General features: G+C 54.8%; 2 protein-coding genes across 10 annotated transcripts in view; one reads left to right on the top strand and one right to left on the bottom strand.

Annotated features, from left to right (window-relative positions):
• NOS1AP (nitric oxide synthase 1 adaptor protein) overlaps positions 1–27,388 on the top strand; it is a 186,298-nt gene that overhangs the window by 144,628 nt on the left and 14,282 nt on the right. For 3 of the 9 annotated variants that reach the window (XM_074960840.1, XM_074960836.1, XM_074960834.1), the window contains 2 exons: positions 2,040–2,274; positions 3,565–3,714. In XM_074960840.1, coding sequence (XP_074816941.1) covers positions 2,040–2,274; positions 3,565–3,714 — 385 coding nt within the window. Of the gene's footprint in view, positions 1–2,039; positions 2,275–3,564; positions 8,485–27,388 lie in introns of those variants that run through there. The other 6 variants (XM_074960838.1, XM_074960843.1, XM_074960842.1 and 3 more) reach the window with 4 other exon arrangements.
• Positions 16,979–19,942, bottom strand: SPATA46 (spermatogenesis associated 46). Its single transcript, XM_074961976.1, has 2 exons — positions 19,837–19,942; positions 16,979–17,502 (listed from the first exon to the last, which is right to left on the bottom strand). Exons 1-2 carry the CDS (start codon positions 19,940–19,942, stop codon positions 16,979–16,981), a joined length of 630 nt encoding a protein of 209 aa, XP_074818077.1.

The following is a 27,388-nucleotide window of genomic DNA, read 5'->3' as shown; positions in this document are numbered from 1 at the left end:
TGGTGATGCAGGCAGGCCTCAGCGTGGGCCTGGACAAGGGGATAGGTCTGATTTTAGCCAGGGTTGAGGGGTGGGAGTCGGGTATCACAGGAGGAGAGAGCCCAAGGTCACCCCGGGTCGGGGAAGGGAATTCATCAGGGACAGTCCGCGGGGAGGGAGAGGGCCTGGCAGATCCAGATGGGCCACGGCACGGGTCAGTTTGAGGGGAGGCAGCTAGGAAGAGAAGTCAGGGAGACAGCGAGAGCTGTGGGACTGAAGGAAGGAGTAGAGCTGTCCCCCATACGCACTCTTCCAGGGCCATCGGGGAACCCACAGACATCCTTCCCCACACCACATGCCCTGCCCCTGGCCCAGCTGCCCCTGCAGTGACTCACACATAGCGCTCCGGGAACCTCACTGTGCTGCAAGCCAATCCCCTGTGCTATGGGTAGGGGCAGGCAGCACAACAGGCCCCAGCACTGCTGGCCCCATGGTGTGGAGGCACACAATAGGACGCCACACCCCAGGGGCCAGAGGGGCACACAGCCTAGCCCGGCCCGGCCAGCCTACTAGGACTGACAGTCAGGGGCTGGCTAATGTGTGCAGAGTGTACTGACCCTACTGTCTAGGTCTCACACCTGATGAGTGCTGAGGGCTTGTTTGCTCTGTGTGGTGCGTGGGCCAGTGAAATATCATGGGTATCAACTGCCCTTGTCTCCTGGGCAGGGGCCCGGCCCAGCTACGACCCTCATTCAGAACAGCGCAGCTCAGCAGGAATGTAAATGCAGCCAGGAATTGTCCAGACTGCCATGGCTTGGGCTGGGCTGGGCAGGGCTCTTCTAGAGCAGGGCCCCCCATTCTCCGATGCTCAGGGTTGGCCACGGACCTAGAGGTCAGGGCATGCTGCTGCAGGGGGGAATCAGCTTCAGGTCTCAGTGGGTCTGTCTGCACTGCATTTAAAACCCCACAGCCGGCCTGTGCCAGCTGACATCGGTTGCAGGGCCAGGCTGAGGGGCTGTTTGCATTGTAGACATTTGGACTTGGGCTGAAGTCTGGACTCTAGGACCCTGTGAGGTGAGAGGATGCAAGATCCCAGCATCTACATTGCAAATGGCCGGTGCCTAACTGCAGTGTGGACATACCCAGAGAAACTTGTTTCACTGGCAGCTCCAGGGAGCCATGGTTAGGGTTCCAGGGAGAGTCTGTCTCAAGATGAGCTAGCCTGGCCCTCGCCTGCAGCTGAACTGCCTTTGAAAACCACGGGGCTGCCCCTTTATGTGGGGACAGGCAGCTGTCCCACTGGGAACTTCCAGCTCCCCTGCTCCTGACAGCACGCCTTGGTGCCTGCAGCTTTGAACTACAATTCCACCACTGCCAGCAGGTGCCAGTGCTCCTGCTTCCCCTGCCCAGTCTCAGCACAGCGTCTGTGGGAGTGTCTTTCTGCTTGGGCCAGACAGATCTGTCCCATGGCTAGGCACCCTGGTATGAAGCAGAAGGGACTCCATGCTGGATGCAGTGTGGACGGGGGACAGATGCTAGCATGCCCCCTGTCCCGTGCTGCCCTGTGGTTGCAGGGTCCCTGTGAGACTGGAATGGGGAATGGACTTACCAGCACTCTGGGCAAAGTCTGGAAGGGCTTTGTGGGTCCAGGACTTCCGCAGACGGGTATAAATCTCTCCCTCCTTCTCCTGCTTGCTGTCCTAGAGCAGAGCAACTGGCGACATCCCCAGCCCAGAGTAACAGCTCCCAACACTGGGATGGCTCCCGGGGGAGAGTCTTTCTGAGCTGGACCTGAGCTCCCGCTCCCGCTCTGCCAACAGCCACCGCTGTGCCTGGCTGAGAGAACAGGTGGCTAAGGGGAGTGGGCATCTGACTGGAGGCACTGCAGGCTGCGGCTACGGGCAGGCTTGCTCTAGCAGCAGGCTGGGGGTGCGGGCGGGGTGCGTGAATCTCACTCTAGCAGCAGGCTGGAACTCCAGGCTTGGACCCCCGGCTCGGCGCAGGCAGCCTGTCCTGGCACGCACGCACCCACTCGCTGTGTCTCCATGTCTGTCCGACAGGTTCACTTGCTGAAGGACCAGCTGGCTGCAGAGGCAGCAGCTCGGCTGGAGGCCCAGGCGCGTGTGCACCAGCTCTTGCTGCAGAACAAGGACATGCTCCAGCACATCTCGCTGCTGGTCAGGCAGGTGCAGGAGCTGGAGCTGAAGCTGTCAGGAAGCAACACCAGTAAGAGCTGCTTCCCCAGCCTGGCTGCAGCCCCCAGCCAGTACAGGGACCCAGGAGCACAGCATGGAGGTGCTTGTTGCTGAGCTCCGTGCTGATTCACCAGAGCACAAGGGATTTCCCATCCCTCCCCATTCTGCCCCGCTCCGGCAGTGTGCCCGTGCCATGGTCCCCAGCACTCCCTGGAGAGGGGATCCCCGTGAATGCCAGTGGGAGGGGTCACCGCAGAGTGTGCATGGCACAGCCCATGGCCAGGGTGGGTGTGCCATGCACACATATCAGCCCAGTTCCCAGGGGTCAGTGCCCCGACTCACTGCCTGACTCAGGCCTGCAGTGACCACATCCCCTTGTGGGGTGGGGGGGGGGTAACCCACGGCAGCTAGACAGCCCCACCCCTTTGCACCCCAGGGTTTGTGGCATGCAAGAGACTGCCCCATGTCTCCTGGTCCCAGCGCCAGGATGCCCAGAGAAAGAGAATTTATAATGGGCACCCTGCGGGGAGAGTCCCTGTGTGTACTTCCCTCAGCTCTGTGGGGGCAGCTGTGGGCGCAGGGGCTGGGTGTTATTGGGGCAGGGTCATGTCAGGGGTGAGGGGGTGTTTCTGAGTGGTGGGTGTGCGGCATCTGGGTGTTACCAGGATCATGTGCACATGTCAGAGGTGCGGGGGGAGGATGTTTGTGTGTGGTGGGCATGCGGGGGATGGGTGTTATCAGGGCAGAGACATGTGCACGTGTCGGGTGCAGGAGTGCTTGTCTGTGGTGGGCATTCGAGGGCTGGGTGTTATTGGGGCAGGATCATGTGCACATGTCAGGAGTGGCGGGGTGGGCATGCGGACACTCAGTGTTATTGGGGCAAGGCTGTGTGCACATGATGGGAGTGTATGGGGGTGTTTGTGTGTGGTGGGGATGCGGGAGCTAGGTGTTTTCAGGGCCATGTGCATATGTCAGGGGTGCAGGGGCAGTTCACGGTGTGTGTGGGGGGGCTGGATGTATGGGGCAGCACCGTGTGCACGTCAGGGCTGTGGTTGTGTATGGTGGGCGTGCGGGGGCTGGGTATTATTGGGGCAGGGCCGTGCGCACGTCATGGCTATGGGGTTGTGTGTGTGCAGGTGTTGGGGGGGTGTTATCTTTGGGGGCTGTCCATGCTTTTCCCTGTTGCTGTTTGTTCAGCTAGATCCTCACCTACTCCTCCACCCTCCACCAGCTTCAGCTCCCCATGTGAACAGCACTGATCGGGGTGGGCTCTTGGCCATGGGTTGAGATCTAGAGCAGGCCTGTGTGCCTGGTGGCTGTCTGCCAGCCTGTGTGAGGGGTCAGTGATGCCCTAGGCCGTGCCCACTCTGACTGCCCTCCTCTCTTCCAGTAGGTTCCCAGGACAGTCTTCTGGAGATCACCTACCGCTGCAATGCCCTGCCAGTGCTGTGCGACTCCATCACCCCGAAGCCTGAGGACCTACACCTGCCGCTGCTGGGCCCTGGCCCTGACTCCACCCATGCCCTGGGCAGCCCCATAGGTAGGAGTGACTGCTTGGTGAAGCTGGAGTACTTCCGCTTCCCGCCGGGCACCACGTCACCGTCAGAGCCGCTCCTGGGCAGCCTGGAGCTCATCAAGTTCCGCGAGTCGGGCATCGCCTCGGAGTACGAGTCCAACACGGACGAGAGCGAGGAGCACGACTCGTGGGCCCAGGAGGAGCCACTGCGTCTGCTCAACGTGCGGCACAAGCAGGGCCTGGGGGACAGCCTGGATGATGAGATCGCTGTGTAGGAGGGTGGCTGTCTCCAGACCAAGACAGGGAGGAGACAGTCTTGGGGAGGGAAGTAGCTGCTGGAGGCCAGTGCTCAGTTCAGGGCTTTAGGCCAGGGTAGGCAGTAAAAGTTCCCTCTCCGCCCCTGTGGCAGGACAAAGCCAGGGCTGTGCTCCCTGCAGCCCACGCCATCCCAGCAGGCTCTCAGAGCTGTCAGGGCACGCCCTGGCCTTGCTTTGAGAGAGGAGGAGACTGAGTGTGCACAGGCAGGTATCCCGCTGCTAAAACAGTCAGCGAGCACTCCCACCCACCCAGCCAGCCACGGAGCGGGTACAGACACATACCCTCCTTCGATGTGCAGTCACGTTTGCAGGTCCCTCACCGCGCTGCCCCAAGGCTCTGCCAGCCTGGCACAGCTTCTGCTCTGACCAGACTCCATAGGCTATGGCCGGCAATGTGTGGCTGTACATCCATGGCATAGCTTTGTCCTCTGTAATGGAACTGGGGATATTTTCATTAGCCATAAAATCTATAACCCTTTTCTGAATCCTACCAAGTTCTTGGCCCCATAACATCCTGTGGCAAGTAGTTCCACAGGCTCACTGTCCATTTCCCTTGGTCAGCGTTAGATTCGTTGCCTTTCATCATCAGTGTACCTCCCCTGGTTCTCACTGGGACGGCGTTCCCACCTGCTTTCTTATCCTATTCAGTCTTTGACATGGCCTTGTCATGTCCCCTCCTATTCATCCCCTCTCCAAACAGAGCAGAGTCAGGGGGATGGTCACAGGAGCTCAATGTAGAGGTAATTACCTCTGCTCCCAGTGGAGTCGAGCTATAGATTTCAGTGAGAGGCCACCCAGTACTTGAAACTCCCCATCCTCAGATGGACCCTCTTGGCATTGTGGGCACTTGCCTCTGGGGCCCCTGTGATTCCTGGGGGACCAGACCTGATCTCACTGTTGCAGGTCAGGGAATGCCCCCTATCTGTATAACAGATCCTAGCTCTCTGAGCTCCCCACGCAGCCGGTGGCAGTGGAGCATGTCCCAGCCGTACTGTATTCATGCCCACACCCCCCTGGGAGGCCAGGCAAGGCTATTGCCCACTGTACAGATGGGCACTGAGGCACAGAGCCCAAGTCTGTGCAGCACAGGGAATTGAACCCAGGTCTCCCAGGCAGGTGCCAGCCTTGCTCTCCATGGTACTGGTTTTGGAGTTGGTCTCCCTTCCAGTCTTGTGCAGCTGTTCTGCACACTGCTGAGTGATGAACTGGCATACTCGCTGTTCCAGTCATGCCCGAGTCGAACCTGAGCCATTCAGGTCCATCTCAGCCCCCCAGTGTATTTTAAAGAAGCCTTATTGAGGGCGCAGGAACAAGCCATCGCAAAGTGCAGAAAGAATAGCAAATATGGCAGGCGACCAGCTTGGCTTAACAGTGAAATCTTCGGTGAGCTTAAACTCAAAAAGGAAGCTTACAAGAAATGGAAACTTGGACAGATGACTAGGCAGGAGTATAAAAATATTGCTAGAGCTTTCAGGGGTGTAATCAGGAAGGCCAAGGCACAGTTGGAGTTGCAGCTAGCAAGGGATGTGAAGGGTAACCAGAAGGGTTTCTACAGATATGTTAGCAACAAGAAGAAGGTCAGGGAAAGTGTGGGACCCTTACTGAATGGGGAAGGCAACATAGTGACAGATGATGTGGAAAAAGCTGAAGTATTCAATGCTTTTTTTGCCTCAGTCTTCACAGACAAGGTCAGCTCCCAGACTGGTGCACGGGGCAACATAGCATGGGGAGTAGATGTGCGGCTCTCAGTAGTGAAAGAACAAGTTAAGGACTATTTAGAAAAGCTGGACGTGCACAAGTCCCTGGTCCAGATCTAACACATCCAAGGGTGCTGAGGGAATTGGCTGATGTGATTGCAGAGCCATTGGTCATTATCTTTGAAAATTTGTGGCAATTGGGGGAGGTCCCGGAAAATTGGAAAAAGGCAAATATGGTGCCCATATTTTAAAAAGGGAAAAAAGAGAACCTGGGGAACTACAGAGCAGTCAGCCTCACTTCAGTCCCTGGCAAAATCATGGGGCAGGTCCTCAAGGAATCCATTTTGAAGCACTTGGAGGAGAGGAAGGTGATTAGGAACAGTCAACATGGATTCACGAAGGGCAAGTCATGCCTGACCAACCTGATTGCCTTCTATGATAAGATAACTGGCTCTGTGGTGGATGTGATATATCTTGACTTTAGCAAAGCTTTTGATATGGCCTCCCACCGTATTCTTGCCAGCAAGTTAAAAAAGTATGGATTGGATGAATGGACTATAAGGTGGATAGAAAACAGGCTAGATTGTCGGGCTCAACGGGTAGTGATCAATGGCTTGATGTCTAGTTGACAGCCGGTATCAAGCGGAGTGCCCCAGGGGTCAGTCCTGGGGCTGGTTTTGTTCACCATCTTTATTAATTATCTGGATGATGGGATTAATTGCACCCTCAGCAAGTTCGCAGATGACACTAATCTGTGGGGAGAGGTAGATACTCTGGAGGGTAGGGATAGAGTCCGGAGTGACCTAGACAAATTGGAGGATTGGGACAAAAGAAATCTGATGAGGTTCAACAAGGACAAGTGCAGAGTTCTGCACTTAGGAGGGAAGAATCCCATGCACTGCTACAGGCTGGGGACCGACTGGCCAAGCAACAGTTCTACAGAAAAGGACCTGGGGATTACAGTGGACAAGAAGCTGGTTATGAGTCAGCAGTATGCCCTTTTTGCCAAGGCCAATGGCATATTGGGCTGCATTAGTAAGAGCATTGCCAGCAGATCAAGGGAAGTGATTATTCCCCTCTATTTGGCACTGGTGAGGCCACATCTGGAGTACTGCGTCCGGTTTTGGTCCCCCCACTATAGAAGGGATGTGGACAAATTGGAGAGAGTCCAGCGGAGGGCAACGAAAATGATTAGTGGGCTGGGGCACATGATTTACGAGGAGAGGCTGAGGGAAGTGGGGTTATTTAGTCTGCAGAAGAGAAGAGTGAGGGGGGATTTGATAGCAGCCTTCAACTACCTGAAGGGGTTTTCCAAAGAGGATGGAGCTAGGCTGTTCTCAGTGGTGGCAGATGACAGAACAAGGAGCAATGGTCTCAAGTTGCAGTGAGGGAGGTCTAGGTTGGATATTAGGAAACACCATTTCACTAAGAGGGTGGTGAAGCACTGGAGTGGGTTACCTAGGGAGGTGGTGGAATCTTCATCCTTAGAGGTTTTTAAGGCCAGGCTTGACAAACCCTGGCTGGGATGATTTAGTTGGGGTTGGTCCTGCTTTGAGCAGGGGATTGGACTAGATGGTCTCCTGAGGTCTCTTCCAACCCTAATCTTCTATCATTCTATGAATTACAGATCAGGCATTACCATGCACTTGTTGAGACACTTTACCCTGCTGTCACACCAGCCATTCTCCTCGCTCGAATAGGGCTTGCTGGCCTTCCTAGTCTTGACTAACCTCAGTATTGTGTCATCTTCCAGCACACTTTCCTTGTCCTCCGCTCTCTAGGGGTGTGCGGCGAGAGCAGGGCGGAAGCAGGAGATCCCGGCAGCAGAGCAGCTCCGCATCACTGGCTTCTTCTTATTTTCTTTTTCCTTAAGTAAATCCAGGGAAATGAAATGCCAAAGCTGATGTTAATGCAGTAATGAAGGCAGGAAATTCCACAAGTTCAGGGAGCCAAACTCTTCAGTGGCGTGTACGCCACACTCTCCTGGCGGGCCAAAGTCCCAGGGCTTGCTTCACGTTTTGGGCAGATTGGCTGCTCTGGCTCCCTAGCAGATAGGCCCCACTTCCTCCTGTTTGCTTTCAAGCTGTCTGGTAAGTTCTCCAGGCTGTGCGGCCTGGCTGGGTCAATGCTGTGGAGAAGGCTGTACTGATGGGCCTTGCTGTCATGGGAGTGGTTGCTTGCTGTCCCCATGGGGCTGCGTTAACATTTGATTGGAGGGGCAGAGCAGATTCCCAGGGAAAAGGCTTTGCTCGGAGGGCGCAAAGGCTGAATGTGCCTGTCAGTGACTCAGTAAAGCTTGGCGATCTCAGAAAGCAGATGGGAGCAAGTTCATTAGGATGGACTGTCTAGCTGTAGCACCCAGGGCCCAGGACAGGATCGGGCCCTGTTGTGGCTGGACTGGCTATGCCCTGAAGAGGTGGCAGACTGAAAAGACAGGAAATTGACAAAAGCAGGTAGAACAGGGCTCCAAAGGGTTGCATGAGGGGCTCCGGCAGTGCCCTACCCACAGATCTGACCCCTCTCTGGGGCTTGGAGTTACCTCCAGTCGCTGCCTGCTCTCAGCTTTCCCCTGACGATTTGCTGTGATGCCATTAGCCCTGACGCTAGGGCAGGGCCATGTGCAAACTTCCCTGCCAGGCCTTCTGACCATCCCCGGAGTCCTGCGAGCCTTTGGGGTTCAGAGCTGGCTGGGGAGCAGCTTCTCTCTGGAGCCACTAGTAGGGAGAGCGCAGTGAGCAGGGAACCTGGGTCCGTCTGCGGGAGGGTGAGGGGTGAGTTCATGGGGCAGTAGCAGGTGGGTTCCGGGTGTGTGTGGCGGTGACGCGGGAAGCGGGGGGGGGGGGGTGTGAGTGCAGGGGTGCTGGCCATGGAGGGAGCTGTGGAGTGGGGGAGTGAGTGAGGGCAGGGCTGGAGGACTGGAATGGAGACAGGACAGGAACCTTAGACTGGCTGGGGAGATTCTACGGGCTCAGAGCAGAGACGTGCTAGAGCAGGAAAGCAGGGCTCCAGAAGAGCAGCACAGTGATGGGAAGCAAAGGCTGCTGCATCCTGTCCCCTCCTGGTCCCAGCTTGCCCTGCCTCACCCCCCACTGGGCCCCAGGCATTGCCTGCTGGGCCCCCCTCTCCTGGCTGCCTCTGCAGAAAGCCCGGCCTGGACATCCACATCAGCTATGCTTGTTCTGTCTAAATTACCTGGCACGTGCAGTGCGAAACTCAGAGCCTGCAACCCCAGGGCAAGGCCACCATGTCCCCAGCACTCTGGGTTCACTTACGGCGCTCTCAAGGGCAGCTGTGAACAGTTCACTCCGCTCCTGAGGACTGACAAGTCACCATAACACTGTCGATTAGCTCACCCACTAGCTGCTGGCTGGAGGGGCCTTCGGCTAAGGGCCATTCTCCCCATCTCTGTGCCCGACACATGCTGTGTTTTACAGCCAGCAGTGGGAGCTGCACTGATGGGTGGAAGCCAGGAAAGGCACCAGTCATGATGAGGTTTCTTGAGGATGGTTCTGGTTCCATTGGAGTGGATCTAACTGGCCTGTTAGACTCATATCAACACCAGGACAGATGGGGCCAAAATCTCTAAAGATTCTGCCTCCAAGTGGTCAAGAAAAATCTGTGATAAATCGTGCAGGTTTCTGCAGTCTGGTCAGCTGCCCGCATTCAGAACTCAGGAGGCAGGCTCCAGAGACCATGAGATTGGCTTTCAAAAATAACTAGTGCTCTTTCTTTGCTTTCTGATTTCTGAGCCTTTAAGGGGCACTTGGATCCTGTTTTCAGGCTTTTCTCCACAACTGCGAGGGCTAAAAGCTTGCTTTTTTTTGTAAAGGAAAGCTAAGGTTCTCGCGTCATCACATGCCTCCAGGAGCTGGAGCTTTATGACTCAGATTATGCGAGCTGACAACTCTGTGCACACAAATGCACTTGCAAATGTGGATTTTTGTTTATGCAAAACGATGCCCTTGCAAGTGCAGATTTTTGCAACTGAAAGGGGATACACTTGCAAGCAATTGAGGTTTGTGTGCATGCAAATAAATGTGCTCTTAGCCACTGTGAAGGCAGTTTGGGATAACCTTTGGGAATGTGGCCCTGAGATTTTTGGAATGCTCACTCGCCTGAGGGAGTGTTTTGAAAACCAGTTTCCTGATTACAATAATTAGTTGGCTTTTGTTTACCCTGTTTCTGTGCATTATTTTGATTTTGAATGATGACTTGAACATGCAGGTGATTGAAGTCTGTGGGGGCGTGAGGGGCCCTCTCCTAAATAGGCTTCTAAATAAGTTACAGATGGTCATGAAATTCCATTCGTGCCCTTGCACACCCAGTGCTGCCTTGCCCCAGTGCTGTGAGCTGCCCCCTTGCCTCATATCACAAGCTGGGACGCTCAGTGTTTGAGCTAACCCAATGCAGGAGGAAACCAGCCAGAGCACCAGGGAGGATGCCAGGCCAGGCCAGGCCGGGGCCAGGTTGACAGACCCTGTTGACAGAGCCCTACACGTGTGAGGGAGCTGTTCCCCGCCTCCTCCCCTCCTGCATCCTGGTGAAAAGCTGTTACATCATACCACTGTCTCCACCAATCAGGTCTGGGACCCTGCTGACCAACAGCCTGTCCCAGTGATGTCCCGCCAGAGTGCCCACAGCGGGATGGCTGCCCCGGGGCCCCAGGCTGGAAGGTAACGTCTGCCTGAGACATCCCTCCAGCCCTGTCACTCCCATGTGGCCTGCGGCTCTCCCTGCCTGTTCCTGAGGCTGTTGGTTGCTGCACCAGGACCAGGAGTCAGGACAGGCACTGACATTCCCTCTGCTCCCCTGAGGACATGGGGGCTGGGGAATGGATTCTTCCTCTCTCTTCCCCTCCGCTCCCACTGCTCCTCTGATCTCTCTTCCTTTTCGCCTGCACCTTCTGCCTGCTCCTCCTGAGCCCACCCCCAGCACCACCTGCCACAGGCACCGTCTGGTGGCACCTTTGGGGAACGCTAACGGGCAGGGCCCCTGGCAGTGAGAGCCACTATCTCTGGCACAGGGGGTGTAGAGACCCCTGAGATCTGGCCTGTGAGCTGCTGTTCTGTGGGGTCAGCGCAGTGAGGAGCACAGGGCTGATGGGCCCCCAGCAGGTGGGGGCTGCAATCCACCCTAACTGCAGTGCAGGCAGGGGGGCCTGAACCACAGTCGTCAGCTGGTGTCTGGAGCTGGGGGCAGCCATAAGTGGGAGGGGTGTTTAGCTGATGTCTGTGTGTTGAGCTGCAGCGAGGTGTCCAGGAGCGCCCTGGCTGGGGCTGATTTGACCCACTGGACGGAGGGCGAGGTGGTGGCAATGGCTGTGTCTTCCCACCAATGTCCCCTCCTCTCACCAGGGCTGGGATTGGACCAGGTGCTGTCATTCAGACAGGCAGGGTAGTGGAGAGGAGGGCCTCCTGGCCAGATGGGCTTGTGAGGGACTGTGAAGCTGCAGTGTCTGGCGCGGTCCCGCTCAGAGCTCAGCTGGGCTGTTGGGCTGCCGGGCAAGAGGCAGGGGATGGGTGGGGTGAGCTTGCATCCATCCCCTGCAGGCCTGGAAGGGGCAGGTGGGCACTGGCAGAGGGGGTGGGAGGTTGGCCAGGCAGCACTTCAGGTGGGAGGGGATGGGGACCCCAGCAGCCTGGCTAGGCCTGATGCATGGATAGGAGATAGGATGCGGAGCGGGTTGCAGCTGGGAAAGGGAAGAAGAGAGAGATGAGAGTCCAGGGGGATAAGGGTAAGAATGGCAGCAGGGGGCGGGGGCTGAGGGGACTCCCTGGGACCTTTGGAGGGGCTGGAGAGGGGACTTGGCATGTGAGAGAGTTAATGCAGCGAGGCCTGGTGGGGGGGTGGGGTGGGCGGGAGAATGAGCAGCATTGCCAGATGCAATAGGCAGGAGTCAGGGTCTGGCTGGCTGACACATGAGGGAGGGGCAGAGAGCAGGGCAGTGGGAGGGAGGGAGGAAGGAAGGAAGGAAGGACCTTATTGTGAGACTCTCACCCTCCCTGTTGCTTGTGGCAGGATCAGTCCTGTTCCCCTCTCCTCCCCTTGCCCCAGGCCTCTGCTCCCTAGCTCAGACCTGCTCTGCACAGCACAGGTAGGAGCGGGAACAGCCGACCTGGAGGGAGCAGGGGTCCTAGTGAGAGACCCATGCCCCTGTGAGTCACTCTTGGAACCATGGCACTGGGACACCCCCACAGGGACTAGGTGCCTGCAGGCAGGCAGGCAGCTGGCTCACTTGGCCTGCTTCCAACTCATCCTTTTTCTCATCACTCTTGTCTGCTTCCTCTCAGGATGGGGGTAGGGACAGGGTGGCTGCTGTTGGTTCTGAGAGCTGCCCCTTCTCTTGAGGGCCACCTTTGAACGTGGTGTGAAGCAATGTGAAGGGGCATTGCTGGAAGGCCCCAGCGTGTATCTCATAGGCGTCCCAGGGCTGGGCTGCAACTCTTTCCTGCATCATGCTGGGCCCTGGGCCCTGGAACTGTACAGCTGTAAATTCTCCTCCTCCAAACTCCATGCTGCCCAGGAACCTCCTCTCCAGCCTCACACTGTGGTGGTGGGTCTTGGCTGAGGATCAAGATAGATCTATTTTTTTGTCCTTTCCTTTCCTACAACTGTTGTGTTACTAACTGTGTATTCAGTTGATCTGGAAAGCCAGCCTGTCAATGTAAGTGCACTTAACCCCTGGGTGGTGGTGTTTGTCTATTGGCTTTTGCTAAATAAATCTTTCTATTTCTCAAGGCTTTCTGTCGTCTCTTCTTTCTCTCTCTGTCTCTGGATCACTCCTTCCACCTCCCAAACTTCAGGGCCCAAAGCAGGGAAACCAGTTATACCCCAGTGGCCATCCCACTTGGGAATGGACCTTTCCAGCAGGGGGCTGGAGCAATGTGTGTAATGGGGGTGCTGAGAGCTATTGAACCAAATTGTAAACCCTGTATCTGACAGAAACCACTTTAAGCCAGGGGGCAAGGCAGCACCCCTAGTTCCAGCCCCTATGCTTTCCAGGCAGTGAAGTGCGTCCCCACAGAGCAGCAAAAGGTAATTGGACCCAGTCCCTGGGGCACTGCTAAACACACACAGCTGCTTGTCAGAGGTGAGTCTCGATACAGATTCCGCTGCAGACACAGGCCCCTCCCATACTGTGATGACAGCCTTCCACCCTGCTTCAGTTATAATGCATTGGAATGGGTTTCTTTGAGGCAGGGACTGTGGGGGCCCCGATATCACTCAGGATTTGTGCAGCGCCCGGCACAATGTGGGCCCTGATCTCCATTAGGGTCCATGCAGCTCCCAGCATAATTGGGGCCCTGATCTTGGTCAGGGTCTGTGCAGCACCCAGCACAGTGGGGGCCTCATCTTGGTCAGGATTGGTGCAACACCCAGAACAATAGGACCCACTCTCATCTGGAGTCTCTGCGCAGTACGGGAATACACATAGTCAAGGACTAATAATGAAACACTTGTAGGATCCCCATTCCTTGCCCCAGGGAAGCAATTTCTGTCTGTCCCCTCTTCTGCTTGCTACTGACATCAGCTGCTGTTGGGCTCTGGGAGAGAGAGCCTTCTTGCCCTCCTGCCTGGCATGGCCCCACTGGGACATCGTTCCAGGGCCTAGGTCACAGAAGGGAGGGCTGGATCCTTATTCAGACACGTCTCCCAGCAGACTCTGGGGAGAGCAGGCTTGGCCCAGTGCCTTCAGCCACTGGCGATATGAAGAGCCCAGTCTGCTGACCAGGCACTGACCTGTTGGAGAGGAGTAAGGGGCAGCGTCCCAGCATGGTGAGGGGAGAACAGGCAGCATCCCAACATGATGCCCTCATCTTTGCTGAGAGAGAGCTGAGTTGAGTATAGATTGCCATGAGTACTGCTCTGCACTGGCATTGGCCCATTGGGCCAGGCATAGTCCGACAGCACACTGGGCTCCGTGCTGACCCTTGTGCAGGCTGGTGCTCATGCTCTCACAGTTCAGTGGCGTGACCCACACATCCCCCTCTGTGCCAATCGCAGAGGCTGGGAGCCTGCCAGAGACCCAGCTAGGGAGCTGCAGCTGCTCATGAAAGGCTAATGTTGTGCCAATATTTAAAAAGGGTAAATGGGGTAACTTGGGTCATTATAGGCCTGTCAGTCTGACATAGACCTTGGGTAAGATAATGGAGTCGTTGATATGGGACTCGATTAATAACGGAGGGTCATTTAATTAATGCCAGTCAGCATGGGTGTATGGAAAATAGATGATATCAAACTAGCTTTATCGTTCTTGGATGAGATGACAAGTCTGGTTGATGAAGGTAATAGTGTTGATATAAGAGATTTAGACTTCTGTGAGGTGTCTTGGAACTGCACAAAATTGTGGTTAAAAAACTACAAAGATATAAAATGAACATGTTCAATGCTGGCTAACTAATGGGTCTCAAAATGTAACTAAACAGGGAATCATCACTGATCAGGGGGTGTTTCTAGTGGTGTCTTGCAGGGATCAGTTCTTGGCCCTACACTATTTAACATTTTCATTAGTGACCTGGAAGCAAACATAAAATCATCACTGGGAGGGGCAGGGTGATAAATAGTGAAGAGGATGGGTCACGGGTAAAGAGCAATCTGGATCACTTCGTAAACGGGGCGCAAGCAAACAATCGGCATTTTAATATAGCTAAATGTGTACATCTGGGAACAAAGCATGCAGGCCATACTTACAGGCTGGGGGGCTCTAACCCTGGTAGTAGGGACTCTGAAAAAGATTTGGGAGTCAGGATGGATAATCAGCTGCACATGAACTCCCAGTGCGATGCTGTGGCAAAAAAGACTAATGTGATCCTGGGATGCAGAAACAGGGGAATCTTGCGTGTGAGTAGAGAGATTATTGTACCTCTCTATCTGGCACTGCTGCAACCTCTGCTGGAATCCTGTGTCCCGGTCTGGTGCCCACAGTTCATGAAGAATGTTAAGAAGTTGGGAAGGGTTCAGAGAAGAGCCACGAGACTGACTGAAGGATTAGAAAACCTGCCTTATAGTGATCAACTCAAGGAGCTCAATCTATTTAGTTTAACCAAGAGTGGTTAAGGGGTGACTTTCTCACAGTTTATAAGTATCAACATGGGGAGCAAATGTTTGTTAATGGGCTCTTCAGTCTGGCAGAGGAAGGGGCAACATGACCAAATGGCTAGAAGCTGAAACTAGATACATTCAGACTGGGAGTAAGTGAGAGTTATTAACCACTGGAACAACTTACTAGGGGCCATGGGGGATTCTCCATCCCTGACCATTTTTAAATCAAGACTGGGTGTTTTTCTAACAGATCTTCTCTGGGAATTATTGTGGGCTTGTCTCTGGCCTGTGTCCTACAGGTCAGACTAGAAGATCACGACAGTCCTGTCTTACCTTGGGGTCTATAGATCTGTGCTTTTAGCCCTGGGGGTGCCCTGTTTAGTCCCAGAGGGGCGGGCTAGCCAGAATGGTGGCCATCACCCCAACAGAGCTCCCCAATCAGTGCTGAGGGCCTGCCGAGCTGCTCGCTGTCACTGTTCAGCCAGGGCCGCTGCCATTCAGTCCTATGCAGCACCTGGCTGGTGTCTAGAGTGATACAGAACAGGCCCCCGTCTGACCATTTACTGCCCTCACATGGGTGACTGCAAACCACGATGGCTGAGGAGCTGACCTCAGCAAACGGGAGATCCAGCTGGGACCTCCCATTGCGTTCACTTCATGCCCTGCCTTTGTTACCAGAGCGCCGTACCTGGTGGATGGGAATATACTGCTACTGCTTGTCTGTGTGTCTCATAGCCAGCCCTCCAGTACCACCCTGCCTGTCCCCAAGCCAGATCTCCCAGTCCCCAGCACAGGGCAACCCTGGTCCTGGAGAACAACTTCTCTCTTGGCCTGTAAAACGACGCGGAAAAGGACAACTTCTTATAAAACAATGAATTTTTTGTTTCCAAAGCCAAAGTGCGAGTGCACTGTGGAAAGGCACCAACCTATCTTCTCCCTGCTCCCCGCTGGCCTAGACATCTCAGACAGGGAGTGGGCTTTAGAGCCACCCCAGTCATCAGCTACTGGGAATCCAGATTGCAGGAGTGAGGAATGAAAGCAGCAGCCTCCCTCGGGCTCCCTGTGCATCTCAGACCCACACCCTTCCCAGGGCTCCCCAGCTCTCCCTGGAAAGCCAGGCCAGTCTGAGATTGGGCAGCAGCTGGGACAATGCATGGAGAGGCTGCTGTCTGAAGCCCTTGCAGGATCTGGCCTCACCCCTCTGCTCTCCGAACCAACCTGTCCCCCCTGCGACCCACCCGCCAGCGGATCCCAGCATAGCTTGTATAACATTTTGACCCTTCCTTTCAACTAGCCTGGCGTTGCCTGCCCTCGCTTGTTCGGGGGACCTCTCGGGGAAGGCTCTTTTCTCTCATGTTTGGGAAGCAGCCCAGACTTTGGCTAAAGACGTCCATTCCCTAGCGTTCGAAGTGAGGGTCCTTTGAAGTCGCTGCCTGGTTTTCGGAAATGCCCCTCCCACACTGGGCTAGTTCTGGGGGGACACGCCTCCCTCAAACAGGTCCCGTGGGATCGGTCGCCAGCACGCAGCGGCTCAGCTGTTGGCACTTCCGGCCCGGGCTGCTGGGTGATAGCGAAGGCTGGTGAGAGTGGTTTCTCTCCCAGGGTGTCTGGAACGAGCAGCCCCAAGAAGCAGGCACCTGAGCTGTCAAGAAATGGCTTCCCGGACCCGCTCCTGAAGGGATGTTGGCTGGGGGATATGTGGGGATCTATGCCTGGGCTCTGATCAGCGCGGAGTGACAGGGGAACAGGCCTTTTCACCTTAACAAAACTAGGTGCAGACAGATCCCTTGGAGTGGGGCCTGGGGTGCTGGCTCTGTGTCAGGGTGTGCAGGAGTCACTGTGCTAGAGTGGGGGCCTGCTGGGAGGGTGGGTGGAGAGCTGTGGGGCCATGGAGGGGCTCACCCAGTCAGGGGGGAGGGCTGGGGCCCATGGCAGGCTGACTAGGGGCTCACTCCTTAGGGGTCCCACAGCTGGGAAGGGGAGGCTGTGATCCAGCAGGGAGAGGTGGGGGTTCACCCAGTCACATTCCAGGAGGAGGGCCGGGGCTTGTGTATCCCTGCAGGGTGGAGCCTGCCGGGCCCTGTTTAGCCCACAGTGGCCCCTGCCACAGGGTTCTCTGCAGAGTAATGTTGGCTGGTCCTAATAATCTGCTTTATTCGGGTTCTGCCGTAGGGAGCGTAGAGCGCTGGCTGCCCCCAGGTGGCATGGGCTGGGGGCAGTGCATCCGCTGCGTCACTTGGGTGTTTTGCAGCTGCTGAAGGCCGGTCGGTTGTTAGGCTGGGCCACGCGCTCCTTCTCCCACAGCACTTTGAGCCTGTGGTAATACACCTGGCAGCTAAAGCCCTCCTTGAAGCCACACTTGACGTGGGTCTTGAGTGAGTGCAGGGTGGGGAAGACGCGGCAGCAGGCCACGCACTTGTAGCCGTTCTGCGGTGCTGGCTGCCACTTGGAGGCCATGAGGATATCCCGGGACGTGATGCAGTCCCTGGCCTCCACGCCGGGGCTGGCTCTCCTGGTGCCCTCGGTGGGGTGAGCCTTCTCCAGGGAGCAGAAGGAGGAGCAGATGGTCTCTGGGAGCTCGTCGGGCTGGCCAGTGTCCCTGGCGCTGGTCACCAGCATGTCCGGGAAGCTGCAGGCCTCCCGCTGGCTGGCCTTATCCATGCACATGAAGTAGCTGTAGGGGGAGAACCAGGGCCGGTAGATGGTGCAGTTGCGCCCCAGGGGTTCGCTGCTCTGGCCGTCGCTGGGGACACAGGCTGCCAAGAGAAGAGGCTGGGATGAGCCCCTGGCCCAGTGGAGGGCTGGCTGTGGGGAGCAAGGCCATGGTCTGGGTTCACCTTGCCCACCCCCTTGCCAGCTTCCCTCCCCTTTGGGCACCGCTTGGGTCGGTGTTCACCCCGGGAAGGGAGATCTCCAGTGGGGGCTTCAGGCCCTTTCCCCTCCCCATCTGGAGGCACATGGGGAGCACCCGCCTTGCCAGCTTATTGGCACTGGCCTGGCACTTTGTCCTGATGCTCCTGACCCGCCTGCCCCACCCCCGATCACAAGGCTCCTGCTGGGCCAGACAGTGTGGACAATGGCTGGCAGCCATGTCCGTCACACATGGGTAAGGCTGCGAGTCTGTCACGGAGGTTGCAGAAGTCATGGATTCCATGACTCTCCGCGACCTCCGAGGGCCTGAGCAGCGGCTGATGCGGCTGGCCCCAGGGTCCGCCCGAGTAGCGACCAGTGCGGCTGGCCCCAAGTACAGCCCAAAGAGCGGCCACTGTGCCTGGCCCCAGGGTTGCCCAGAGCAGCAGCACCCTGGGGCCCCCAGCTAAGATTTAGTCAGATATTTATAGTAAAGGTCATGGACAGGTCACGGGCCGTGAATTTTTGTTTACTGCCTGTGACCTGTCCAGGACTTTTACTAAAAATACCGGTGACTAAATTGTAGCCTTATACGTGGGAACTGGCAGCATCTCCTGGGGTTTTCTCTGTGCATCCCAGGAGTGAGCATCACCTGCAGTTCCTCCGACACCCCCACATGCTCAGAATCCAGAGGGACACAGGCACAGGCGCTCAGAGAGCACAGACAGATAGACAGTGGCTGTCTGAGTTTGCACGCACACAGAAGGCCCCCACCACGTGCTGCTGTTGTGCTGTGCCAGGGGGTGCTGGATGGGCACAGGGGGCATTGCTTGTCCTGGGCTGGGCCCCTCTGGGATAGATGTTTTGGAAATTCCTGTGTTACAAATACACAGAGAAAAGCCAGTGAACCAAAGGGGCACCAAGTGTGTGTCTTGGGGGGGCAGAGAGGCCCCAAACAAAGGGGTAGCATGGGGCATGGCAGCAGAGAGGGGACCCTATGGTGCCAACAACTGCTCTGGGCTTGTCTCCAGCAGTCAGTTCCCTTCCCAGAGAGCCACACTGGAGAGCCACACTGGTGCCCTCCGGGATGGGAAGCTGGGTCAGTGTGATACAAAGAGCCCCTTCCTGTCCCCAAGGGAAACGCACATCTTGTGCCTCTGCTCATGCTCCACTGTGTCTTTGTGCCCCCAGTCATCCCCTGCTCGGCTCTACTTCGGTGAGCACTGTATGGAGCCTCTGTAGTGTAATGGAAGAGATGGCTGGGCCTGTGTGGGGCTCAGTGTTTGTGGCCCCAGGGCTGGGGAGCAGGGGGTGCCATGTGGTACAGGCCCCCTCAGGAAGTGGTCAGACCTTTCCTCTCCCTGCATGTGCCATGGGCAGGGCAGGGGCAGAGCTGTCCAGCTGCAGGTCCTGGCCATTCACCCGCTGGGAGGCTTAAAGGGCAGCGCTCATGCCGAGCAATGGTGGCACGTGACAGGCATCGAGGCCTGGGTCAGGCACAAGCCTGCAGTGGGTCAGAAAAGCATATGAGCGAGGGGGGTTCTGTGGATGAACAGGTACCGCCCTGGCCTGAGGTCCTGCACGAGGCATCTGGGCACATGAATGACAGGCCCATGCATTTTCCCTTGCCCCTGTTTTACAGCTGGGGAAATGAGGCCCAGAGCAGGGCAGTGCCTTGCCCAAGGTCACCTGCCAATGCCTAGCTCTGCTGGAAGTAGTACACTGGTTTCCTGACTTCCTGGACCTGGCCTGGTTGGCTGTGTTTTGCCTAGGAAAGGTGGCATGTGTGACCCAAGGCGGGGATCAGAGCTGGCTCATCTCTCGGCCTCTGCTGCTGACTCATTGTAGGACCTTGCCCAACTCACTTAGGCCACAATTTTCAAGAGAGGCTTCTGGTTTTGAATGCCCAGTTTGGGACAGCTGGCCCCTGATTCCAGAATTGCTGGGGACCCACAGCTCACATTATCTCAGTGAGTGCTGTGAGCGCTCAAACCCACTGCAAATCAGTCCCCAGGGCTCTAACAATGAGTACCCAAAATCAGAGCACACTTTGGAAAACATCAGCATCTGTGTGCTTCAGTTTCCCCACCTTCATATCCCTCCTCCACCTCATGGGCTGTCCTGGAATGCTGCTGGTAAAGTGCCCTGGGGCAGATGGTGAGGATGCTGGAGAAGTGCAATGTTGTTCTGTTCCATGCCATGCGAGATCTGGCTGCGGGCTCTCACTGTGGCCCCATTACCTGGCAGGCTGGGTGTGCTCCTGGGGGATGGCAGCTCACGTACGCTCTTCATGGCACAACTGGGCAGACGAGGCCCTGAGATCGTCAGCAGGGAGAAGTTCTCCATTCCCTCTTGAGACGGGTGCAGGGAGCAGGTCGTGCCTGGAGAGTTTCTGGGGTTCTGGACAGCCTCTGGCTGGATTGCCCAGGGGCTTGGCTTTGTGACATCACCAGCTGACCTCACAGTCACCAGGTGGGTCCCCCAGCTCCAGGGAGGGATCATTGTGGCTCTGGAGGAAAGGAGCGGGGAGCATCTGGGCTGGGTGTTTGAATGGGTTTAAAGAGGTTTTGTACCAGCTGTTCCTGGGACTCGGCTCTCAGTAAGTCTTGGGGCCCTTGCTAGTGCGTACAGCTGCCTAACAAGGACCACACCACCTCCCTGAGGTATCAGTGACTGCATCTGGAGATGGGCAGAGATAGGCACATTCCAGTCTCATGGTACACGCATTGACTGCATCCAAAGTACTCGCGTTCACTCTGCCCCATGCACCCAGCACTCCCGCACATGTACAGCCACTTGCCATTAGTTCCTGCAGCCCCTTTCATTTTGGACCATTTGTTAGCACTCAAGCACTCGGATTATCCTGGAGCAACTCTCTTCAAAGCCACCTGCCGGCCTCTGGTGCAGGACCCTCCGGCTTCACACACCTGATCGTAAAGAGGTATTTGAAAGGGCTCTTGCTTGTTTTCCCAGCTGCTTGTGAGTCCCCCCAACCCCTTTTGGTTTAAATCTAACCCTCAGGAAGCTGAGGGAGGCTCTGTTTGCACAATGGGGAGAGTGCTTGTATTGTCTGTCTCTAAAGGCTGCAGCCAAGAGTTTCAAAAATGGGGGCCCAAAGCTAGGTTGTTATGTCCCTATGTAGGCACCTGGCTTAGTAGCCAGATTTGCACAAGTGCTTTACCCGCCAAAGGCTGACTTGAGACCCCCTGGTTGTGCAAAGCTGGCTCTGCCCCCTGGGTGGCCATGGTATCAGCCTGGAGAGTTAAGGAGATGCGAGCCATGATGATGAGGCCCCCCACGTGATGGTCCGTGGCGATGGCTGTCCTTCCCCCACACTCTGCCATTCTGACTTTAACCATCTGTATTTTCCCCAGCCCAAGCACGTACCCAGGGCAAGCTACATTGCACCATCTATAGGTTAAAAAAGCTCGCATCTATTATCTAGTTAGGACTAAACCTATTTACAGATCACCAAGGGCATTTGTGCCATGTAGAGAGAGCTGTAGGGAGAGAGTTGGTCTCCGCTCAGCAGTTGTCTGAGTGGACCAGATTCCACTAGGAACTTACAGGTATGGGTCACAGGCCAAAGGGCTTCAGACACCTTGGACCAGGTCCAAAGGTGCTTCTGCAGCATGTCTCAGAAACACCACTCTCTGGGCATTGCTACGCTGCAATTAGACACCCACGGCTGAGATCTGCCTGGAGTGCAAGTCAGACTTTTATGCAGCGTTGCTCTCAGCTTCGCAGATAGATCTGCTTCCAGGAGGAGAACACTGGTGCCATCCTATTCCTTATTCATAGACTGGCCAGGTGAGGTACATGCCAGCTACAGCAGGCCTTTGAATAGCTTGCCCCTTTAGAAGGGCAGGGTTCCCTTCCCCAGCACTCATTGCTGCAAGCCGTCCTCACACACTCCCCTGGCACATGCAACACCATGTGCTTTATTGACAGTGTGCCATAACAAGTGCTCCTGCCCTGTGAGGCTTTTATACTTTCCCCAGAGAGAGAGGGGAGAGCTCATCTCTCTCAGATCCTGGGCTTCTCTGGCCCTTTCTTCCAGCAGCTCTTCCTGCCTCTCTTTTAACTGTTTCCAGCTGACAAACTGAATTACCAGCTAATTAACTAAGAATGACCATACTGGGTCAGACCATACTGGGTCTAGCCCAGTATCCTATCTTCTGACAGTGGCGGGTGCCAGGTGCTTCAAAAGGAAGTGAAGAGAAGAGGGCAATGATTGAGTGTTGTCCAGTCCCAGTTTCTGGCAGTCAGAGGTTTAGGGACACCCAGAGCATGTCCCCCTGACCAATAGCTATTGATGGACCTATCCTCCATGAACTTATCTCATTCTTTTTTTAACCCTGTTATAGTTTTGGCCTTTGCAACATCCCCTGGCAAGAAGTTCCACAGGTTGACCATGTGTTGTGTGAAGAAGTACTTCTTTATGTTTGTTTTAAACCTGCTGCCTGTTAATTTCATCAGGTGACTCCTGTTTCAGATGCTATTGAAGGGATAAATAACACTTCCTTATTCCCCTTCTCCACACCAGTCATGATTTTATACACCTCTGTCATATCCCCCTAGTCGTCTCTTTCCTAAGCTGGACAGTCCCGTCTCCCTCTTGAGATGGAAGCCGTTCCATACCCCTAATCATGTTTGTTGTCCTTCTCTGTACCTTTCCCAATTCCAATATATCTTTTCTGAGGTGGGGTGACCAGAACTGCATGCAGGTACATTCAAGGTGCAGGTGTACCAGGGATTTATATAGTGGCATTATGATATTTCCTGTCTTATTATCCATCCCTTTCCTAATATTCCTAACATTCTGTTATCTTTTTTGGCTGCTGCTGCATATTGATACTCCTAGGGAAATTCTGCGCCACTGCAGCGCAGCAGAAAAATGCCTCCGCCTACCCACCCGCCTCCTGCAGCTTTTCTTTGCTTCCTTGCAGAAAATGGTTTCTGCGGGGAAGCAAAGAGAAGCTGCACCAGTGCTCGCTCACTGCTCCCGGCAGGTCTGTTTGGAGCTGTGCAGCCAGGGGGAGAGGTAAATCACTGGGGGGAAAGTGGGGTCTGGAGATGCCCCGGCCACCCAGGGACATTAGTCGCAGCTGGGCGGAGGGGAGATGGAGTTCCTCTTCCCCCTTCCCTGCACATAGCAGCCAAGACTGGGTCAGATCAAGCCCCAGAAACTTCCCCTGGCTGCAGGAAGCTCTGCACCTCAGTGGGGGTCTGGGGGCGGGGGGGGGGGTTCCAGGTGCGGGGGTTGAGGCTCAGTGGAGGGGTTGGGTGCAGGGGGGTTGGATGGACAGGGGGAGCAGCTCCCTGTACAGTGACTCCCTCCCCTCACCCACACACCCAGAACCCTCTCACACCAAGCCCCCCTGCATCAGGAGCCCCCCGTGCCCAGAATCTCCCCTTCAAGCCCCCCAAACCTCTACTCCACTGAGCCTTACCCCCTACTACAGGAGCCCCCCACACCTGTACTCCCACTCCACTGATCCCCAACTAACTGCACCCTGACCCCCCTAACCTAACAAGCCCCACTCCCCCAGCCCCTCCCCCCCCACTGAGCCCTAACCACCTTCACCTGGACTTGCCTGTAGAGTTCCATTCCCCGTGCACCCAGAACCATGTACTGAGCCCCTGTTCATCCAGATTCCCCCCTGTATCCAGACCTCCCACAGAGCTGCCCGCACCCAGAGTGCGCCACACAGAACCCTTGTACTCTTGAGGGAATTCTATGCCAAAAAATTAAAACATTTAAAATTCTGCAAAGTTCTGTATATTTTAATTGTCAAAATAATACAGAAACACAATAACAATATAATCACACCATTTTCAATTTGCTGACAATTATTATTACCAAAATAATTGAAAATGGTGTGATTATATTGTGTTATTCTGACAAATAAAATACGCAGAATTTTGCAGAATTTTTAAATATTGTGCACAGAATTTTTAATTTTTTGGTGCAGAATTCCCTCAGGAGTAACATTGAGCAGATGTTTCCAAAGAATTATCCGCCACTCCGAGACTTTTCTTGAGTGATAACAGCTAATTTAGAATCCATCATTGTGTATGTATAATTGGGATTATGTTTTGCAATATTCATTACTTTGCACTTATGAACTTTGAATTTCATCTGCCATTTTGTTGCCCAGTCACCCAGTTTTGTGAGATCCCTTCGTAACTCTTAGTTCAGTCCACAGCGGACTGCAATCTTGAGTAATTTTGTATTGTCTGCAAACTTCGCCACCTCACTGTTCACTCCCTTTTCCAGATCATTTATGAACAGCACAGGTCCCAGTACAGACTCCTGGGGGACCCTGCTATTTACCTCTCTCCTTTCTGTAAAGTGAACATGTATTTCTACTCTTTGTTTCCTGTCTTTAAGCAATTACTGATCCATAAGAAGACCTTCCCACTTATCCCATGACCTCTTACCATTGTCAGTTCTTGGCTGTGTTGTGTTCTATCTGTGTGCTGCACCAGCTCTGTGAGGTAGCTGGCCTAGCAGACCTTGATCAAACTGCCCAAGAAGACCACAGACTCAATTCGGTAGCAAAGGCACTTGGCCAGATTTATTGTCAACAAAGCACAGCCTAGTGCCTGGCAGACTCTACAGGGCCACTAACATGCCTGTGCCCATCACAATGGACTCGGCTCAGTGAGCGGCTGAACCTTCCTCTCCCACCTCGGCCAGACAAAGACACCCCCTCAACAACCCCTCTTTTATACAGTGATACAAACCAGTGACATATTGGCCCTCTGACGTGGCTAGTTATCATTTACCTTGTACCTGTTGGTTCGATCAAAACATCTCTCTCCATCACACTGCCATCCTGAACTTATCTTTAGGAGGGGTCAGTGTGTCCCTGTTATCTTCAGGGAGTATGTTTATACCATACTAGGTATCGGGGTGTTCTGGCACCATCCTTCTGGAATGTGTTTATATGCACCCCCTGTACCAAGCACTTCTTAGGAGTTTTTGCAATACTAAGTTTTTGCCAAGTTCATGTATCGGATAGTGAACCTTCAAGCAGGCATGTCTTGTAACAGGGTCTGGTTTTTGCTCATAGCCTGACTCTTGCTAACATTGCTTTATAGTATCAGGGCCTGACTTTAATTCAGGCCTTAGGCCTCATACCAGGCCCTTTATACCAGGTCTCATGTCTCAGGCTCTCTCTTTCTACTGCTTAAAAGCCTTTGTGAGGGACCTTGTCAAAGGCTTTCTGAAAGTCTGAGTTCACTAGATCCACTGGATCATCCTTGTCCATGTGTTTGTTGACCTCCTCAAAGAATTCTAGTAGATTGGTGAGGCATGATTTCCCTTTAAAAAGCCATACTGACTCTTCTCCAGCAAAACATGTTCATCTATGTGTCTTATAATTCTCTTCTTTACTATAGTTTCAACCAATTTGCATGATACTGAAGTTAGCTTAACAGCATGTGATCTGTAGCTGTTAAAAAAGCATCTGGAGCCTTTTTTAAAAATCGATGTTACATTAGCCACCCTCCAGTCATCAAGTCCAGAGACTGGTTTAGGTGATAGGTTACATACCACAGTTAGTAATTCAGCAAGTTCATATTTGTGTTCCTTCAGAACTCTCGGGTGAACGCTATCTAGTCCTGGTGACTTATTACTGCTTAATGTGTCAGTTTGTTCCAAAATCTCCTCTAATCTGGGACAATTCCTCAGATTTATCACCAAAAAGAATGTCTCAGATGTGGGAACCTCCCACACAGCCTCTGCAGTGAAGACTGATGCAAACAGCGTCACTACAATGGCCTTGTGTTCCTTAGTACTTAAACTACTGCCTCTCACTGTCACACTCCTACAGACCTGCACCCTTGGTTCTCCTTCCCCACTTCTTCAGAGCCTGTTCTGGGGTTACTGACTATGAGGCAGGAACAGAGAGGCCGCCCCTCCAGATGTGGTCGGGGCATGGCACTTTCTATGTTCTGATCCGTGCATTGAGATTTCATGATTCGGTCCATGGGCTGTGCTCACTTGGGGTTCTGACTTGGGACCTGGGTCAGAGACATTGCGGGGGCAGGGAGCTCCCTCTGGAGGCTTCTGGAAGAGCTGCAGTTACTGCCCAGGGCATGTAGCCCTGGCTGGGGAGGACTCTGCGGCAGAGCACAGCTCCACCAGGCTGGTCCTGCCCTGCTGGGGAGAACTGCCCAGTGCTGGTGGGGCTGGGGCGCACTGGGCTGTATGGAGCCGGGTGCATGCACTTGAGTGTGTGTAAGGGTGCCAGCAGGTGTACAGATAGGGCCTCATGGCTGAGTTTTTAGAAGCCCTTAGTGATAACTGTGGAACAGGCAGAGTCATTTCCAGCTCCCCTGGTGTGGGCAAGGCTTGGTACCAGCGGGTGGGGGGAGGGGGGCACTGCTGACAGCTGTGTTAGGGAGCAAAGGGCAGGCTTCTGGCTCCAGAAGAGCTAGAGCACCCCCGACCCGCCCTCAGTCCTCACCTGGAGGGAGCCCGGGAAAGGCGGAAGGGGGGTCAGTTACCAGTCCCACTTCACGCTGGCTCCTCAGAGGCACATGTTCCAGCTCCTCCCCACGGGATTGAGTGGCTGAACAGGCCCAATCCCAGAGCCGCGCTGGGCTCACTGCGTGGACAGGCTGTTGGTCAGTGTGCGGTTGCACCATGCCATGCTCAGTGTGGCAGCTGGTATCAAGCAGAGTGCCCCAGGGGTCGGTCCTGGGGCTGGTTTTCTTCAACATCTTTATTAATGATCTGGAAGATGGGATGGATTGCACCCTCAGCAAGTTTACAGATGACGCTAAGGGGGGAAAGATAGATATGCTGCAGGGTAGGGATAGGGTCCACAGTAACCTAGACAAATTGGAGGATTGGGCCAAAAGAAATCTGATGGGGTTCAACAAGGACAAGTGCAGAGTCCTGCACTTAGGATGGAAGAATCCCATGCACCGCTACAGGCTGGGGACTGACTGCAGAAAAGGACCTGGGGATTACAGTGGATGAGAAGCTGGATATGAGTCAGCAGCGTGCCTGGTTGCCAAGAAGGCCAATGGCATTTTGGGATGTATAAGTAGGGGCATAGCGAGCAGATCGAGGGACGTGATCGTTCCCCTCTATTCGACATTGGTGAGGCCTCATCTGGAGTACTGTGTCCAGTTTTGGGCTCCCCACTACAGAAAGGGTGTGAACAAATTGGAGAGAATCCAGCTGAGGGCTGCTAAAATGATCAGGGGCCTGGGGCACATGACTTATGAGAAGAGGCTGAGGGAACTGGGCTTGTTTAGTCTGCAGAAGAGAAGAGTGAGGGGGGGGATTTGATAGTAGCCTTTAACTACCTCAAGGGGGGTTCCAAAGGGGATGGAGCTCGGCTGTTCTCAGTGGTCGCAGATGACAGAACAAGGAGCAATGGTCTCAAGTTGCAGTGTGGGAGGTTGTCACAGGGTCCCCGCAGGCTTTCTCCCTCTTGAGCCTGTGCCCTGTGTTTAGGCTGGTATAATAAAGACTCTTCCATGCCTTCTTTTGCTGGATCACCCAAGTGTCTTTATTTACAGTGTTTGTGCAGTTCCCAGATCCCCCAACAGCTAGTGCCCCACAGACCCTCCCCAGGGTCTCCTGCCTTTTGAGGTTCCTTCTTTGGTAAGGAGACAGCGATACCACCCTCCTGTCTCCTCCCAGACTAGCCTCCCCACTGAACTTTGCCCAGGGCTTTTATAGCTCTCTCATGCCTCAGCCAAGCTGTCAGCACTTAGCTCAGCATGTTCCTCTGAGCCAGCCCTCATTAGGGCTTGCAGCTGGGCTCC

Source organism: Natator depressus, chromosome 8, assembly GCF_965152275.1.
Source record: "Natator depressus isolate rNatDep1 chromosome 8, rNatDep2.hap1, whole genome shotgun sequence".
NCBI classification, from domain to species: domain Eukaryota; kingdom Metazoa; phylum Chordata; order Testudines; family Cheloniidae; genus Natator; species Natator depressus.
Note: the sequence above shows the minus strand (reverse complement) of the source record. Positions and strands in the feature narration are given on the sequence as shown.